The sequence below is a fragment of the Monodon monoceros genome, unplaced genomic scaffold (assembly GCF_005190385.1).
Source record: "Monodon monoceros isolate NGI ecotype Baffin Bay Population unplaced genomic scaffold, NGI_Narwhal_1 Super_Scaffold_12, whole genome shotgun sequence".
NCBI lineage: Eukaryota > Metazoa > Chordata > Mammalia > Artiodactyla > Monodontidae > Monodon > Monodon monoceros.
In genome coordinates this window covers 115,656,111-115,671,968 of record NW_021703768.1, presented here as the reverse complement: position 1 = coordinate 115,671,968, position 15,858 = coordinate 115,656,111, and the positions used below count along the sequence as shown (strand labels likewise).

Sequence of the window (15,858 nt, the reverse complement as noted above, 5' to 3'; positions counted from 1 at the left end):
GGTAATCAAGCCAATCCTGTCCTCTTGCACACTTCATTGGTATTCATTGATGAGTGCCACCAATTTGAAGCAGGAAACTGGGTTGGAGGCTAAGCAACTTGACTCTTCTTGCCGCCTGGCAAGTCAGCACCACAACTGGTAAAAGAAAGGCTATGCCTTAGGGACAAGAGGCTCCTGCTTGGCTCTCTAAGCAACTATACTTCACCCACACACATTGGAAGAATGCTAACGTAGGGAGAAGAAAGGGTGGAATAGAAATGTCTAAAGAGAGAAAGAGAGAGAGCCATACAGCTTCTTTCAGCAAATGAACATTCCACATTGAAGCATTAGGGAAAATACCACCTTCTAGAGCAAAAGAGAAGCTCTGCTGCTAGGATAATTTTCCAAAATCAGTATTTTCAGGATGGAGAAATTGCCTAGGTCTTTGCAATCTGAATTCTGATGACTTTATCTCCATCTCTCCATGACAGAACATGTGAAAACTCTGAAAAGACATTCCTGGTCAAGACTCCTATCATGCCTTCTCCCCACTTCCCAAAGCCTACAAACCAATCTAGACAAGTTTCTAACTGCACCATCAAGCATTTCTCAGGGAGCAAGAATGTATTAATACTTGACTTCACCCTGCTGGAAGTGAGTGGCAGGAGGCAAGAGGAGATGGGTATAAGTACCAGGGAAACAAGAGATCAAATCAGACTGCCAGAAATAACCAAGGCCTTAACAGAAGCTGGGCATAGGATATAACTACTGTGGCGCAAAGGGCCCAGCGACCAAATACTGCCCTCAAGGGGCAAAGGCCCAGCCATGTCATAGAAGAAGGGGCTGGAACAGTTAGGCGGCCTTCTCCCCGCTTCCTCCTTGCCTTTCTTTGTGAAGAGAGGAAGAAGACACTGTAGTACACAAGGTTACTTGGGAAAATGGATTATTCTAATAAAACTTTATTTTTTCAAACACAGCCACAGAGGCAGGACCTCATGTTTAACATACACAGACTTATGGATTTTTTTAAAATATAAAACAAAGTTTACGAAAAATTTTTTTTCCACTTTTTGTATTTGTAATCCCATTAGCACAGGGACTTTGGCAGCAGGTGGGAGTGAAGGGCAGCTGGAGCTGCCACTGGGCAGTCACCGGGCACAGGAGGAGAGCACCAGCCTGGGAGTGGCTTCACTCACACACGCAGGAATACTCACCTACTGGTCAGCCACACCACACACACAACACAGATGCAGATGTCTACCCAGGGTCAACCACAGCCCGGCAGAGGTGTGCTCCACTCTGGGTAAGCCCAATATGTGAAAATCCAAAGAGTCAAAACAGCTAAAGTAGAGGGAGGTTGCTTGCTTTACAAAAGAAGCAATCACAGGCTGCTTTTAAATGGTCAGCAGTCCAAATGCATTGGAAAACAGCATTTGGTTTACACAGAACTGTTGGAACAGATCTACTGTGTAAAGCAAAATAAACCACTTCTCGAAAAGGCTTGTCCCAGGGCCACAGGTACTTAGATTGGGAAGCAAGATGATAGCTCCAGCTAGTTTAACTTTCCAGATCTTAAAGTAATGGAATTCATATATGGCATCTACAGATATTCTCCCCTAAGGATGGTGCCCTAGAGCTTTGCGGAACTCAGGGTGGAGGCAGAATTATTGCCCTCACTTCTTAAGCTTTGGGTCTGCAGAGACCCCACTGGCATTACCAGTGGCCTATTGTAAGCTGGCACAGCCCCTGTGTAGTAGAGAGCCCAGGGATGAGGATGTCCCAGGAGGAAAAGAAGCTGGCACCAGGGAAATTATGGCATAAAGAGGGAAAAGAGCCAGGGGAGGGATGAAACCAAGGATGGGCAACTCCTGGGCTCATGGTTTCCTTAGATTCTCCAGAAAGCCTCTTTCTCAAGCCCCTACAGACCTAGTAGCTCACTGGTAACATTTGGTAACTAGCAGGAGAAGTGAAGGAGCCCTGGAAGGGTAGAACTTCTGAGGGCTGGAGGCTGAAAAAGAAACAGCCACCTCCTCTGGAGTGGAGGCGAGGAGGCTAGGGCCTCACTGATGCTCCTATCCAACATGTGGCAGACCCAGAAAATGACAGGTTCAATTCCATGAGGAAGAAAACACACAGACTTTGGTCTTCTTCCCTAACATGAGCAACTGGTTCCTTCAAAACCCTGGAAAAATGCCCTTCTCCCAATAAACAGGAAGGGCAGGTCCAATTTGGTACCGCAGGTTCTAAGCAAAGCTGGACAAAGCCTCACAAGCTATTGTGGCAGCAGCTTCAGTAGGCATCTCCACTGGAGCCAGCCTTACAGGGCTTCTGCAGTCCTTAAACCCACCACCATGGCCACTGAGACCCATTGCCCAGGCTCAAGTTGTGGCTGTGAAACAAAAAAAGAAATTCAATCCAACAACAAACTCCCAGCTGCTTCTCACAGTCTTTGCTTTACACATCCTCAGCCAATCCTTCGGTGAGCCTCAACCTCCCTGAGGTCTCTAAGGGCCAATTAGAGACAAACATTTCCTAGCAGGAGTGGAAGACAAGCAAACTAGTATATGCTGACATCCCCTTCCTCTTTCTCAAGCAGGTCAGAAAAGAGGCTGGGCCTGGATCTTTTAACAATAGGTTTCTCTAAAGTTAGTGCTGGGGTGCCTGCTGGGGACTGAACACTACTTCTGCTGCAGGTCAGCCTCAATATAGGGCCTTCCTTCCTTGTTCTTGACCCTCGAAGGGCAGAGGGTAAGGGGGAAAAGGTCCCATCAGTAGGGAGGGAAAGAAAGAGATGGAGCCCTTCAGCCCTGCCTCAGTTGCCCACATATGCCTGCATCTACTTAGAGAGTGAGACAGGCAGGTTGTACACAGCCTAGGCAATCTGATGAGAAAAAAGGCCAGCTCAGAATCAGTGTGGAGAGCCCTCTCCAGCCAATACTAGGTCTATCTAGGAGAGGTGTGGGCCTGAGGGAAAGACCATTAGCTGAGGTCATAGCACTTAAAAGACCCTGCTGTACCCCAAAACAGAATCCTCTGCAGAGCCATTGGTGCTAATGGATTACGAGCCTGGTTCCAGAGCTCCTTAGAACCTTGACTCCTTGAACAAGCCTGCTATCCTGTAAAAACCCAAGATCCATGGTGCTCTGCTGTTAAGGAACAACTGCCTTCCTTCCCTAAGGCTACCCAAACGCACCTTTCCTCGAGCACTCTCATGCACGCACACACTCTCACACAATTTCTCAGAGGAGGCTGAATGAACCCCCCACCCTGGCCAAATTCTAAGACACAAGTGCCCTTTGAAGCAAAGGGGCTAGTGAAATTCCCCGAGCTGGGGTCAGGAGACCCCTTCCTTCCCTGCCCATTGCTTTCTTGGTGGCAGGGATACTCACACTCAGGGCCGCCATGGTAAGGGCCTGCTCTGGGGCTGTCCCTCCCGCCACCAGCTCCGTTTATCTTGTCCCAGCCAGTCTCTCGGCATGGTCGAGCTTCCTGGAGTGAGAAGATTTCCGGCTGCCCTGAGTCGGAGCCCTCCACTCACCCCCATTCCCAGGCTGGGCCCCCGGCCTTGGGACCTCGACACTTGTTAGTAGCCATAAGAGAGTCAGTCTGTGTGGCCCCAGGAAGTAGCCTCTCAGTTTTAGTTCTCCTCAATCAGATTCAAGTCCAGGTCCCCAAAGTCCTGCTGGCACAATGTCCGCTTGCTCAGCGCCTGCCGGCCCCACCGCACGGACCCCTCCTCCTCCTCTTCGCTTTCACTCAGCACCTGGGAGGAATCCCCAATGGGGCTGCAGGAAGCAGAGAGGTGTGAGGGGCTACAGGCCATGAACCACGGTGGAGAGGTACTGCTGCCTTCCCGGGCTGTTTCTTGGAGACAGAGACCTCCTGAGTATGGTTTCTGTCAAACAAACAAACAAAATTAAGGTAAAGAAGGATGCTAATTTCCCAGAGAACCCTGGCCCAAGTTGGATTTCAAAGTACCCCTCTCTTAGTTATCCTTGAAAGCAGGAGTCCTTTCTGTTAGGGTGAGGTCGTGAACTCCCTGATAAAATTTTGAAAATTCAGTGTATGTGCACATTTCTTTGAGGAAAGTGCCCATAGTTTCGATCAGATTCAAGATTAGAAGCATGTTTATAAACTTCATATGGACAGGAGTACTGTCTGCTTGTCTCACTCCTGTATTGCCAGTGCCTAGTCAGAGCCTGGTACATAGTAGGTATCCAACACTGCTTGCTGACTGGTTGAATGAATGACTCTATGAATAAGTCCTCAGAAAGTTTTATGACCCAGTGGTCTGGAAGGAAGAATATGAAAAAAGTGGGCAACTGCCTACAACAACTGCACTCACACTGGGAAGTCAAAAAACGATTTGTTGAGCAGATGAATGATGCAGAGCCTGTTTTGCTTAAGCCCTTACGGACCCACATGAAGCAGTAAAGGGCAAGTGACAAAACCAGCCTTGCATGAGGAGGGGTGGGGCACTGATGATGGGGCTTTTGTGGCTCATGCATTCTCAGAGAGGACGGAAAGTGTCTCTAGCAGGACAATCTGGGATCTCTGTTGGAAGGTTTAACATGGGTCTCACCCCAAGTTTCTCTGGCACCCCCAGGACTGAGAAATTTCACAGGACATGGGACTTTCAATGATAAAACCAGAATAATCCTGGGCAAATCGGGATGGTAGATCACTCTCAGCAAAAGCTCAGACAGAAAGGAGCTCCAAGGGAGGCCCTGCCAGGAGGGCCTGGAGCTAGAGGACAACTCACAGGTGCAAATGGAACAGTCCCCCTACTCCCATCCAAGCTTCCCTAGTCCTACTGGTCCCACCTGATTCATCTTGTCAAAGTCCAAGGAAGGCCGCAGCCGCCGAGGGTCCTCCTCGTGGCGCCGCTTGACTCCAGCTTTGCGGGCATCAAGATCACAAGGTTGTGAGCGGCTTCGGGGAAGATTGCGCAGGCCTCGAGGTCTCCAGGGCAGCTCTGGGGAGGATGCGGGGGAGCTCCGGGCAGAGGGCAAGAAGCGGCTTGCCTGTGGGCCCAGGCTGGGTGACAGGGAGAAGCGACGCTGGGGTGGGCAAGGTGACAGGGACTCAGCATCACTCTCCCAGGAGCCACTTTGGGGGGAGGTGGCAGAGGGACGAGAAGAATCTTGGGCCAGGGCCAGGCTGAAGAAAGGGGGGCTGTAGGGTCTGTGGGGTGGGGCACATTGAGAAGAGGCACTGGGAGCTTGGAGGAACCTGAGGCTGGAGACCCGCTTCGGGGGGCTCTGGTGAGGCACCTGCGGCCCACCCCCTCCACCACTGCCCCGGTGCTTGATGGGAGTCCACAGCTTGGAGGGGGCGGGCCGCCACACCGGCTGCCAGCGAGACAGGTCCACGGGCACTGAGAGTGAGCGGCAGTGCCTCTTAGATGGAGGGGCAGGGGGCACAGGAAGCTTTTCTGGGTCTGGAGGCTCAGGGCTTAGGACTTGGGAGAGGGGCTGCTCCTGTGGGGAATTTCCTGGGCTGGGTGGTCTGAGGTGCAGGCTCAAGCCTGAGGGGTGGTAGCTGAGATTGAGGCTGTCCTGGAACTCAGCACAGGAACAGTGGGGCAGGCCCCTCCAGGAAGCACCTTCTGGAAGGCATTCATAATAAAAATGATATTAATGATAGCTAATATATTTTTAAGAGCTTACTATGTGCCATACAATGTGATGAGCACTTTATGTGAGGTTTCCCGAAAACTTCATGAGTTAGGTACTATTACTACCCCCATTTCACAGATGAGAGAAGTCCAGTAACTTGCCAAAAGTCATGCAGGAATCAAATGACCAAAAGCAGGGTTCAAAACCAGATTTGTCTGATGCTAAAGCTGCCTTTTAACCAGCATACTATATTGCCTCCAGTATGAGGAACCACCTGAAACTTAAAATATAGTCTCATATACTGCCTGCTGCTCCCCCTCAAAGGTGGAATAAGTCAAAAGAAGCGAACGTGTGAGAGCCATGCTCATCCCTCACTCTACTCCACCGAGCTCTACTTTGCTCCCGCATCCCCCAGCCCGGAGTTGTGAAAAGCAGGCCTATGCTCTCCGTCCTTAGCCTTTCCCTTTCCTATGTGTCAAAGCACCAAGACAGGAGGTAGGTGATCAAGCAGGTAAGAGATCATTTGTATTTCTAGGGAGGGCAAGTAGGGTGGGGAAGGCCTTTGCCAATGGAACCCATGCTTGGGAAAAACCCTAAGACTGCTCGTGTTCCTTTGGGTCTTGCCACCCACAAGGAACATACTTATAGGGAAAGATCTTCTAGCCATATTATGATTAGTTTAAAAAAAAAAAAAGTGCCAAATATACAGAATGCAACCTTTTGTGTTAAAAGCGTGGGAATAAAAACATTTACATTTATATTTGCTTCTATCTGTATAAAGAAACTCTGGTTGGATAGACAAGAAACTAATAACAGTAGTTACTTTTAGGGAGGTGATGGGAGCTGGGTGCAGAGGAGAGAGGAGAGGAAGGGGGACTTTTTTCAGTATAACGTTTTTGCTGTTTAAAAATTTTGGAAATGGGAATGTACTGCCTACACAAAAAATTAGATTATAAAAGTTCCTACAGGGGCTACCCTGGTGGCGCAGTGGTTGAGAGTCCGCCTGCTGACGCAGGGGACACGGGTTCGTGCCCTGGTCCGGGAGGATCCCACATGCCGCGGAGTGGCTAGGCCCGTGAGCCATGGCCGCTGAGTCTGCGCATCCGGAGCCTGTGCTCCGCAACGGGAGAGGCCACAACAGTAAGAGGCCCGCGTACCGCAAAAAAAAAAAAAAAGTTCCTACAAGACTAGAATAAGACCAAACTAAACAAGTAACTTCCATGCTGGTGCAGTAAAATGGAGACAAGCGCCAATCTCAGAAGGTGACCCTGGCAAGAAAATTGTGGAGGCAGGCTAGCTAGTCCTGGTTACTGAAAACCAATGAAAGAAATGTGTGGATAGAGGCATGGGCATACACACAAATATACACATCATGTCTTACCAGACACAAGCTGGAAAGGATTCCCACAGTTGGAGATGTCTACATGATCAGGCAAAGGCTAAGAGACAGAAAATATCCATCATGATTCAGGATCAGAACAGAGTTCCAGGAAGCCCTCTTCAGCTCACCCCTGCAATTCATGGGCTACAGGGATGTTAGGAACTCCTAAGTGTTCTCTTCTTCTTGTCCTCCCAAAGTTAATGAGTAAAATAATCCACGTCTTCCAGTATCTCAAACCCTTTTCCACCCAAATTTTGGTGTCCCTTTTCTAACAGTGAAGAAAATCCCTGCCCCCTTCCTTTTGGGCTGGGTTTTGAGCCTTTAGTGGGCTCTTGCAATACAAGTACCATGATTCACACAGCACAGGACAAGGGTGAAGTAGTAACAACAAACAGCCTCCGAAAAAAGGGGGAGGGGGTCGTAGAGAAGCAGGAAGACTGGTCTTTTACCAGACTGATGCTGAAGCGTGTGCATTTCAGCTCATCCAGAGTCTGCTTCTGTAGCTGCTCAGTGATCAGGGTTATCATGATTCTCCCCGGAATTTGACTTGCACACTTTGGAGCAAATGATGGATGTCTTCCCTGTTGTTCTTCCAGACCTCACTCGTGAGCCGTCTTCTGCCACTGCAGCACCATTCTAGCACCATTGGGACTTCCCTCTCCAGTCATGCCTGCTGAGTCTGCCAATTACAGAGGGACCAGTCCCAAGTGATATTAGAGATGTACCTAGTCCAGAGATGGAAAATGTATGGCACACATACCACAGCATCCCTATGTCAGGCCTCTGGCAGACATCATTAATTGATCACAGCTCTTTCCTGCTAAGCCTAAACATAGCCTCAGAAACATTCTCAACCTGACACTCCGGATAACCAGTAAAATGAAATGGAGTTGGCAAGCAAGTTGAAACCTATTTGCCACTCCTAACCTGGTTCATGCTCTGCTCTGCCTACCCAGAATACTAGCACCACTTAGAAAATAGCTCAAATGAGAGAGATGCCCAAATTGTTATTTCCATCCTGATTGGTCCAATATTTTCTTTATCTTCCAGTCATAAGCAAAGAGAGGTAACCTTTTCCTAAACTACAGAAAGAGTAATAGGGAACAGAACGGTACAGTGGTTGTAGGAATGACTTTCTGCTTCAAACCAATCAGAATAAACAAGGTATTATGTTCTCTTTTAGCCTGAACAGCTGATATTATATTATTGTTCTCCAACAGATACTGTACATATTCTCTTATAAGAGGATAAGGAAATGCTACCGAGGTAATTCCATTTACATTTCAACTCTATATAGAGTTTAAAAACAACAACTCTGACTTCATTTGACTAAGTTTTTAGCCTGATTTGACTCAAAGACCATGAATACAATTAATCAAGACTCTTTCTCATGGTCAATTATAGTAGAAGCAAACTAATTCTATCAGAGGACAGGCTTCAAGCCCACAAAATTGCCTGAGGGGCCTCGCTCAAGGGAGGAGGGGAAGTTAACCTAACATTTCCATACTGTTCTGCCTATTCCCAGAAATGACCAGCAGGCAGACAGCACACCAGACAGTGGAAGTAGCATTTGCTAGCAGAGAGAACTATCAAGAAATCAAATCTGGATCCGATTTGGTGTGATGGTCTTGGCAAATCATCAAACTTTTCTTTGCCTCAGTTTACCCATAGGAAAAACGGGCAGAATAATCTTAATATGTCACTGGGGGCTTCCCTGGTGGCGCAGTGGTTAAGAATCTACCTGCAGGGGACACGGGTTCGAGCCCTGTTCCGGGAAGATCCCACATGCCGCGGAGCAACTAAGCCCGTGCACCACAACTACTGAGCCTGCGCTCTAGAGCCTACGAGCCACAACTACTGAAGCCCGCGCACCTAGAGCCAGAGCTCCGCAACAAGAGATGCCACCGCAATGAGAAGCCTGCGCACGGCAACGAAGAGTAGCCCCCACTCGCCACAACTAGAGAAAAGCCCGCGCGCAGCAACAAAGACCCAACGCAGCCAAAATTAAATAATAAATAATTTATTAAAAAATATATATGTCACTGGGACAATATAACACAAATATCAAAATGTAAAAAGTATACCACCTTCCCTGTACAAATCAGGAGTTCACAAAGGCTGCCATTTCTCACCCCTCCTATTTGTTGCTCTACAAAGCCTCAGAATGCCACAAGTGATAATATTAGGATGAAGAAGGCAATTGCGTTCATCTATTTGGCTGGATATCAACCTCCCTCACCTGCATACCAAGAGAAGCCCAAAAGGCTTGACCTTGAGGGCAGATAACTTTCTACCTTGGCAAAAAAAAAAAAAGAGGGAATCCTCTCTACCCAATCCCCACCTCAGAGGGAGGCAGACCACAAGGAAAAGCAAAGAAATACACCTCGGCGTACTTGGAGTTCAGGAAAAAACGTTGTAGAAGTCAATCATCACTATAGTTAAATAACATTTTCATGCATAATCATCATTACCACCTTGAACAAAGTTCCAGCTTCCTGAGTGCTCCCTTCAGCTGCTTCCCCTGTTCTTGTAGGAGAAGCTACAGCTTATATCACTTCTGCTCTTGGTTTCTTAACTCTGCCCTCAAAGATCAACCAGAGATGGAACCTAACTGTAGGCTTTTACCCCCAGAGACCCCAGCCATGAGGAGCAGGGAGTGAAGCAAGCTCTTTCAAGCTTTTCATGAGGCATCTGGCCAAACAGCAAACTTCCAGCCCTCTCTGGGATCAAGTGAAGAGAGTGATTTTGTGTTTTTCTGCATTTTAATTGTTGGGATGTGGCCACACACGGCGGTAATTGGAACAATGCAGCTACCACCACGCAACTGATACTCTCAGTCTGAGTTTCCTAAAACAGGCCAGGCTGAGAGGGGGAACAGAACGGAAGCCATAAGGAATCAAACCAGGACACAAAAGAAGGCAAACCAGCTCCGCGAGGGGCCTCCTCTTTCTCAAGCAGGCAGAGGAAAAAGTATAAGAAGCCCTCTCTTGCCGCCTTCCTTCCCCTTCCATTTTGTGTATCTGAGGGGCAGAGACAGCTCTGAACGTTCACTAAGCAAGTTAAAACTTCTCAGCTTAACAACTGGCACGGGGGCTCAGCCCTACACAGAGCAGCAGGCCGCTAGGCCCTCCCCCAAACCCCACCAGGCCCAACTCTCAATCCAGGCTTTCTCTCCACCATCAGCACCACCCCCCCGGCAAATAAAGGCTGGACCCCCACCCCACTGGGTGGCAGTAACCCCTGACATTACGGTTTCAGGGATGCTGAGGTTGTGCTGAAACCTCGATAACCTAGGATCAAGTCAGGCCAAGGGAGAGGAGAGTCACAAACCCCTGGGGACCTTCCCCCCAGGTCCCAGTCCCACAGCTCTGGGGGAGACTGAAGGAAAACATGAGGGAGGCATGAAGGTACATGAACAGGTATGTGGGAACCTGACTGCTCTTCCTCCATATGGCACTGAGGGGATAGGGCTGACAAGTGGGGATCACCCCTCCCCCCACCCCAATGAAGAAGCAAAAGGCTAGCCCCCCCCCCCCACTCCAATCTTCAACCTCTCCCTTGGTTGCCCTGCCTGTCCCCGCGGGGTGGGGCATGGGGCGTCCGCTGGCCCCTGGGGGGCGGGGGGCGCCGGGGCACGCTTGCGGGGGGCTGTCGCTCGTCTCTTCCCAATCAGCTTCCATCATCTGGCCGCGGGAAGCGAACTCAGGGCGCAGGGTATGGAGAGGGTCTGGGACTTAGCGCTCCGCCACCCCCTCCCCCACCAGGTCCCGTGCTCTCCCAGCGGAGGCGGCCAGCGAGGCCGTGCCTCGAGGGTGGACGGGCTGGGGGAGGGGAAAGAGAGAAGGAGGGAGGGACGGTCTAGGTGCCCGCCCCGAGGCCCCAGCGCCACCTGCCCTCCGCCACCTACCGCTGCTCCTCCTGCTCCCAGGGCCGCGGCCGGAGCAGCTCTGAGCGCTCGGTTCGCCCCACGGTGCCCTTAAAAGGCGCCGGCCCGAACCAACGGGCCCCTGAGGAGAGTGGAGAGATCGCTCCGGTTCGCAGAACGCCCCTGAACCGTCCGCGGAGGCTCGAGACCCGCGTCGTTTCTCTCGCAAAGTCTTTCTTGGAGAGCACAGTCAGGAAGACGCCCGGCTCTTTAATTTAGCGATGAGGGTGGTTTCCTCCCTAGCGAGTCACCCCCTGCAAAATATTGCAAAAGGTGGACTGGCCCAGTTGGAGGCAAATCTCAAAACCCCCGGGGGAGGCCGTGTCGGTCGAAGGTAAACAAAGACATCGCCCCTGCCTTCTGTTACTACATCGGCCCCTGTACAGCCCCCAACTCGGTTCCGGCGCGTACCAGAATTAGCCAGGATTCCTCTCACCTGCTCTCCTACCCTCTAAGGCCGCCACTCTGAAGGAATCCCCCTTCCCCCAGCAGAGGACCCGTCCGCGGCGTGAAGGTTTCTGGGAAGTGTAGTCCAAGCGCCGATTAGGGCCTGCTCTGAGTCCCGGGAGCCCCTCTTCCAGGTGCCGGATGGGCTCCAACGTTTTAAACCCAGGATTTACAACGGTTGCGGGGCCGTTCCCACTTGGTTCTGTAATTAGCCGTCACCCAAAACACCTTAAATCTGACGAGGGCCCAGGGCGGTTCACTCCTTCTCCTCCCTCTACGCCCCCCCCACCCCAGCAGGATGAGGTAATGGGATTGTGATTATGACATCATAGGCGGTTCAGTTGCTTGCGTGGGGGAGGGGGGAGTTTGGTGGTTACAGCTGGAGCACTTTCCTTAAGACAAAAAGGGAGGGAGGAAACAAGCAGCTGGGGAAAAGATGCTGATGGCGCTATACTTCCTCTTCAGGAAGAGGAAACCACCTTTTATTAAGTCTCCACCACTACCACCACCTCCCACCTCAGCCAAAGTTTAAGTCCTTTTTGAAGAGACTGAATGTAGCCGTTAGCACGTGAAGAGGTTGTGGAACAGCTAGGTGGCTTCTGGCTCTTATGTAAATTTGAGTCTCAGCCAGCAAAGAAGGTTTAGAGAGAGGGTAAAATATGGGAAGAGGAGAGGTTTTAAACAATGCCTTCGTGTTATGATCTCTTTGTAGGACAGAGTTTTAGATCTTTTTTAATCGATTGTTAAGTAGAAGTAGTGCAAGTAATCTTCACTATTACATTCAGCAACGAGTCCCCTGAAAGACATGTTTTCCCTAAATATTTTGTGTCCCACTCAAGTCTGGGACAGATAAGTAATTGTGATCAGCTAGAAGGTAGAGCCAGTGGTGGGGATCTTCCTCACAGAGCCAGGGAAGGGAGGAGACAGGAGGCACCAAACCTGCAAACTGGAAAAGAAGAGTAGAGGGAAAGTGAGGTAGTATCAAGAAAATGGGGAGGGGGGGAGGATGGGAGATACACTGCACATTTGTTTGCCCTGCACATTTCCCCTTGGCAAAAGAAGGGACAGGGGTCGTGAAGTGTAGGAGACATGGTTTCCAATAATTGCTGCTATGGAGCACTTATGTGCCAGGCACCATGCTGCATACTTTAAATATGTATTCTCATTTTTGTTTACAATCATCAAATGAGACAAAATCTCCTTATTTGTTGGATTAAACAGCAGGAGAGGTTAAGTGACTGCCCATGTGGTGGACAAAAGCAGTATTAAAAAGCAATCTGACTCACAACATTGTTAACCAACTATACTCCAATATAAAATAAAAAGTTAAAAAAAAGCAGTCTGAGGTTCTAAAGCCCTTGGTCTTCACCACTTGGTGATCACCCTTTTTATTTAATAACAAAATACCATGCTTACTAAAGTTAAGTGATTGAGAATAAGAAGTTAAGTTAGCATTGGCGCATTTGGAAAACACTGAAAGAAACTGAGACACTTAAAACAACCAAACCCTGCAACTCAGGTTTCATGTCTCCTTTCAAAGGAAGATGACACCCATTTCATCACGTATAAAACAGCGCCCCCAGTGCAGCCCAACCTGTCCCCCATTACTACCTATAACTAGATTTCTTTATGCCACTTTTGGTTCAAGGTTTTTTACTCACATCCTGCAATTTTTTCTTTCTGTCCCATTTCCCTTCTTTTGTTCTTGGGCTACTACCTTGAACCCCATCATAACTGTGACCTCTTGGGCCAGATCCCATCTCTGACCCTGCTCCAGTGGGTTTTAGCAGAGGATACTACCTGGGCTCCCTTCTGTTCTCCATCCAGATTCTCTGAGGGTTCCAGGGTCTGGAGCCGGTCATCCAAAGGGGTAGAATCCATTGGCTCTAAGAGATTGTGATTGTCCATTCCCCACCTAAGAAGGCAGCAGAGTCAGAGGAACGTGCAGCTCATTCAGACTTTCCCTTTTCAGCCAGTGAAAGCTAAACCTCTGCAAAGTGGGGAGAGGTAGGGCTTAGTCCACCACTCAGGGAAGGAACAAGGAATAGTAGTGCACACACCCCTCAGCCTGCAGAGGCTGGCTGGGGGGGTCCCAGGAATGTAGAGCTCTTCTCCACTGCCTGATCTGGGCATCCCAGGAGCGACGGCTGTACCTCCTGTTCTTGTTTGGTGTTTGAGGGTGAAGTCCTGGCTGTCGCTGCGCCCTGGCAACAACATACATGTCAGACTGAGGTCAAGGTGAAGGGGCACAGCTCACTGCTTATCATGATGAATTAGGAGACTCATTAGGGATTCTCTGATAATGAGGTAAGATCAATGCCCACAATCCAAAGAAAATCTTTAAATTAGATTAAACATCAAAATTCCCAATTCCCTAATATTCTTTCTTCTGGGAAGGGTAAATTAGATATTCCAACTCCCTCAGAAGTCAAGAGAGATATAAAAGAAAATATTTGACATCTCTTTAAAATACATTCTACCTTTTCATACATTAGTTTGTATGTATGCGTGTAAGCTTACATGTAATTAGGCAAGTATGTTGTAATTAGCCAAGTCAGATGGAGGCATGAGGTGAAAATGGATGGAAGAAAAAAAATTTTCATTAGCAAACATGGATAGAGCTTTAAAAAGTCTTATGGCCCACGTTTAACTTGTTCCATTTGAAAAAAAACACTTGGAAACTTATCTGGGGGGCTATACTGCTGGATAATTTATTTTAGTAATGCTACAACTTTGTGGGAGCATTCAGATTCTAGTATCTTTCCATCATCTGATAGTGAACAAAAGCCACGTGGTTGACACTCTTGTTGTAACTGCCCACAACTGCACTCACTTGGGGACCTGCTGCAGAAAGCACTGGTAACCAGGTGTGCGCTTGCCATAATCTATCTGCTTTTGCCGCCGCTGTAGGACAATTGCATCTGTCTCTACCTCCCACCTGTGAGGAAGTAGACAGTCGTCCCATGAAGTGTGATGATGGTCATCAAAGTGGAAACCAACTCTTCCCACATTCCGTTAATCCCCAGCCTGATTGTCAAACTCACCTGGCATGGCAGGGCTCTGTACTGACTCCCACACTCACCATCTCTATCCTAGAGGATAAAGACTCTTCACACACCTCCTTTCTGGGGAAGCAGATTCTACAGATGAAAAGGTATTAGGATAAAACCCAGCTACTCTCAGCCACTGCCACTACCAAGATCCTGACACCAGATAAAGGTTGTATTTCTCACTTACTGTCTCTCAAAGATAAAGGCTGCATTTCTAATTCGTTTCTCAAAGTGTGGTCTGCAAGCCATCTGCCTGGGTAGCACCTGGGGGCCTTGATAATTCCTGAGCCCTACTCTAGACCTACTGAATTATCACTTTGGGAACATGTATTTTAAAGAGCTTCCAAGGTTGTTTTAAATATTTTTATGGAAATTTCAAATATACAAAGAGAATAGCATAATCTCCTGCAACTCAAAGTATGGTCCCAGTACCAGCTGCATTAGCATCAGCTGGGAGCTTGTTAGACGTTCAGAATCTTGAATTCTTACCCAGATCTACTGAATCAGAATATGTATTTTAACAAGATCCGCAGGTGATTAGTATGCGGATAAAACTTTGAGAGCACTGATATCATGTACCCCCTAGCTACCCATCACCCAATACTCACGGCCAATCTTGTTTCACCTATACTCACCACCACTCCCACAGGATTATTTAAAAGCAAATCCCCAACATTAAGAATAAATTCTTAGTATCACCTAGTCAATGTTCAAATTTCCATAAACAACCAAAGTTTGGTATCCTCTGGACTGTGATAAGGATTACGCCAAGAGATGATTCAACTCTCCTACTTTCCTTGAAAAGGAATTCCCTTTACCGCATATAACCTAGCGTCTCAGATGCTGCGCGCTTAAAAGGGACACCCACCCAGGAAAGCTCTTGGAAGGGGCCAGTGCTACTCATCATAAATACACGCACCTGTCTCGCCGCAACATCTGCCACACGGGCGGCAAATGTTCCATCTACAGGGGAAGGCTAGCAAAACTAAGAGGGAAAGGTCCACGTAACGATACGAGAAAGAAGCAAGGGAAAAAAACAAAAACAAAAAACGTTTAAAGCACCCTTCCACCTAAATTAATTTCTCCAGGTATTACCCTAGGGAGTGGTCGTCGCTAGCAACTTAAATGTCCCGGGGTTGGAGGGGCTGAAGGAAAGGAGAGCTCAGAAAGGGTGTGGTGATAGGCCAGAGGGAGAGCCAATGAGGCGCCAAACTCCCTGTGGGGCGGGGTTTAACTCGGGCCTTGCCGAAAGCTGGTGGGCCAATCGGCAGCCCGCTGGGCTGCGGGGCGGGGCAAATCTCGCTCCTTCCGGAACAGTTCACGCCCCCGGGTGCTGTACGAGGCAAACGATTGGCCGAGATGTGGGGGGGCGGGGGTGTCTAGGCGGGTGCGCGGAGATTGGCTGGCGCAGCTTAGAGGCGAGCGGGATAGGTTATTGGGCGGGCGGAAGGTTTGAAT

At 49.0% G+C, this 15,858-nt stretch overlaps 2 protein-coding genes across 4 annotated transcripts; both read right to left on the bottom strand.

The window, feature by feature from the left end:
- Positions 1-908: 908 nt before the first annotated feature.
- Positions 909-10,927, bottom strand: FAM53C (family with sequence similarity 53 member C). Of its 3 annotated transcripts, XM_029218572.1 has the most exons (5): positions 10,886-10,927; positions 7,428-7,657; positions 6,979-7,036; positions 4,803-5,587; positions 909-3,874 (listed from the first exon to the last, which is right to left on the bottom strand). In XM_029218572.1, exons 2-5 carry the CDS (start codon positions 7,503-7,505, stop codon positions 3,617-3,619), a joined length of 1,179 nt encoding a protein of 392 aa, XP_029074405.1. In that variant the 5' UTR covers positions 7,506-7,657; positions 10,886-10,927; the 3' UTR covers positions 909-3,616. The 3 variants fall into 3 exon arrangements, with proteins under 3 accessions (XP_029074405.1, XP_029074407.1, XP_029074406.1); XM_029218574.1 differs by lacking the exon at positions 6,979-7,036; XM_029218573.1 differs by lacking the exon at positions 10,886-10,927 and having other exon boundaries at positions 7,428-8,228.
- A 731-nt stretch (positions 10,928-11,658) lies between these two features.
- LOC114893078 (oocyte-specific histone RNA stem-loop-binding protein 2-like) lies at positions 11,659-15,515 on the bottom strand. Its single transcript, XM_029218571.1, has 6 exons — positions 15,320-15,515; positions 14,395-14,475; positions 14,184-14,288; positions 13,411-13,554; positions 13,151-13,265; positions 11,659-12,296 (listed from the first exon to the last, which is right to left on the bottom strand). Exons 1-6 carry the CDS (start codon positions 15,361-15,363, stop codon positions 12,165-12,167), a joined length of 621 nt encoding a protein of 206 aa, XP_029074404.1. The 5' UTR covers positions 15,364-15,515; the 3' UTR covers positions 11,659-12,164.
- Between the last annotated feature and the right edge of the window lie 343 nt (positions 15,516-15,858).

Excerpts from the sequence above, each read along its gene's own strand:
- FAM53C (XM_029218572.1), bottom strand. The coding sequence starts at position 7,505 with ATGATAACCCTGATCACTGAGCAGCTACAGAAGCAGACTCTGGATGAG. Across the intron at positions 7,037-7,427 it reads CACGCTTCAGCATCAGTCTG|CCTTTGCCTGATCATGTAGA; the intron begins GTAAAAGACCAG and ends TCTGTCTCTTAG. Across the intron at positions 3,875-4,802 it reads ACTTTGACAAGATGAATCAG|AAACCATACTCAGGAGGTCT; the intron begins GTGGGACCAGTA and ends TTTGTTTGACAG.
- LOC114893078 (XM_029218571.1), bottom strand. The coding sequence starts at position 15,363 with ATGGAACATTTGCCGCCCGTGTGGCAGATGTTGCGGCGAGACAG. Across the intron at positions 13,555-14,183 it reads TTTCTGCAGCAGGTCCCCAA|GGCGCAGCGACAGCCAGGAC; the intron begins GTGAGTGCAGTT and ends TGTTGTTGCCAG. Across the intron at positions 12,297-13,150 it reads GAGAACAGAAGGGAGCCCAG|TTTGCAGGTTTGGTGCCTCC; the intron begins GTAGTATCCTCT and ends CTTCTTTTCCAG.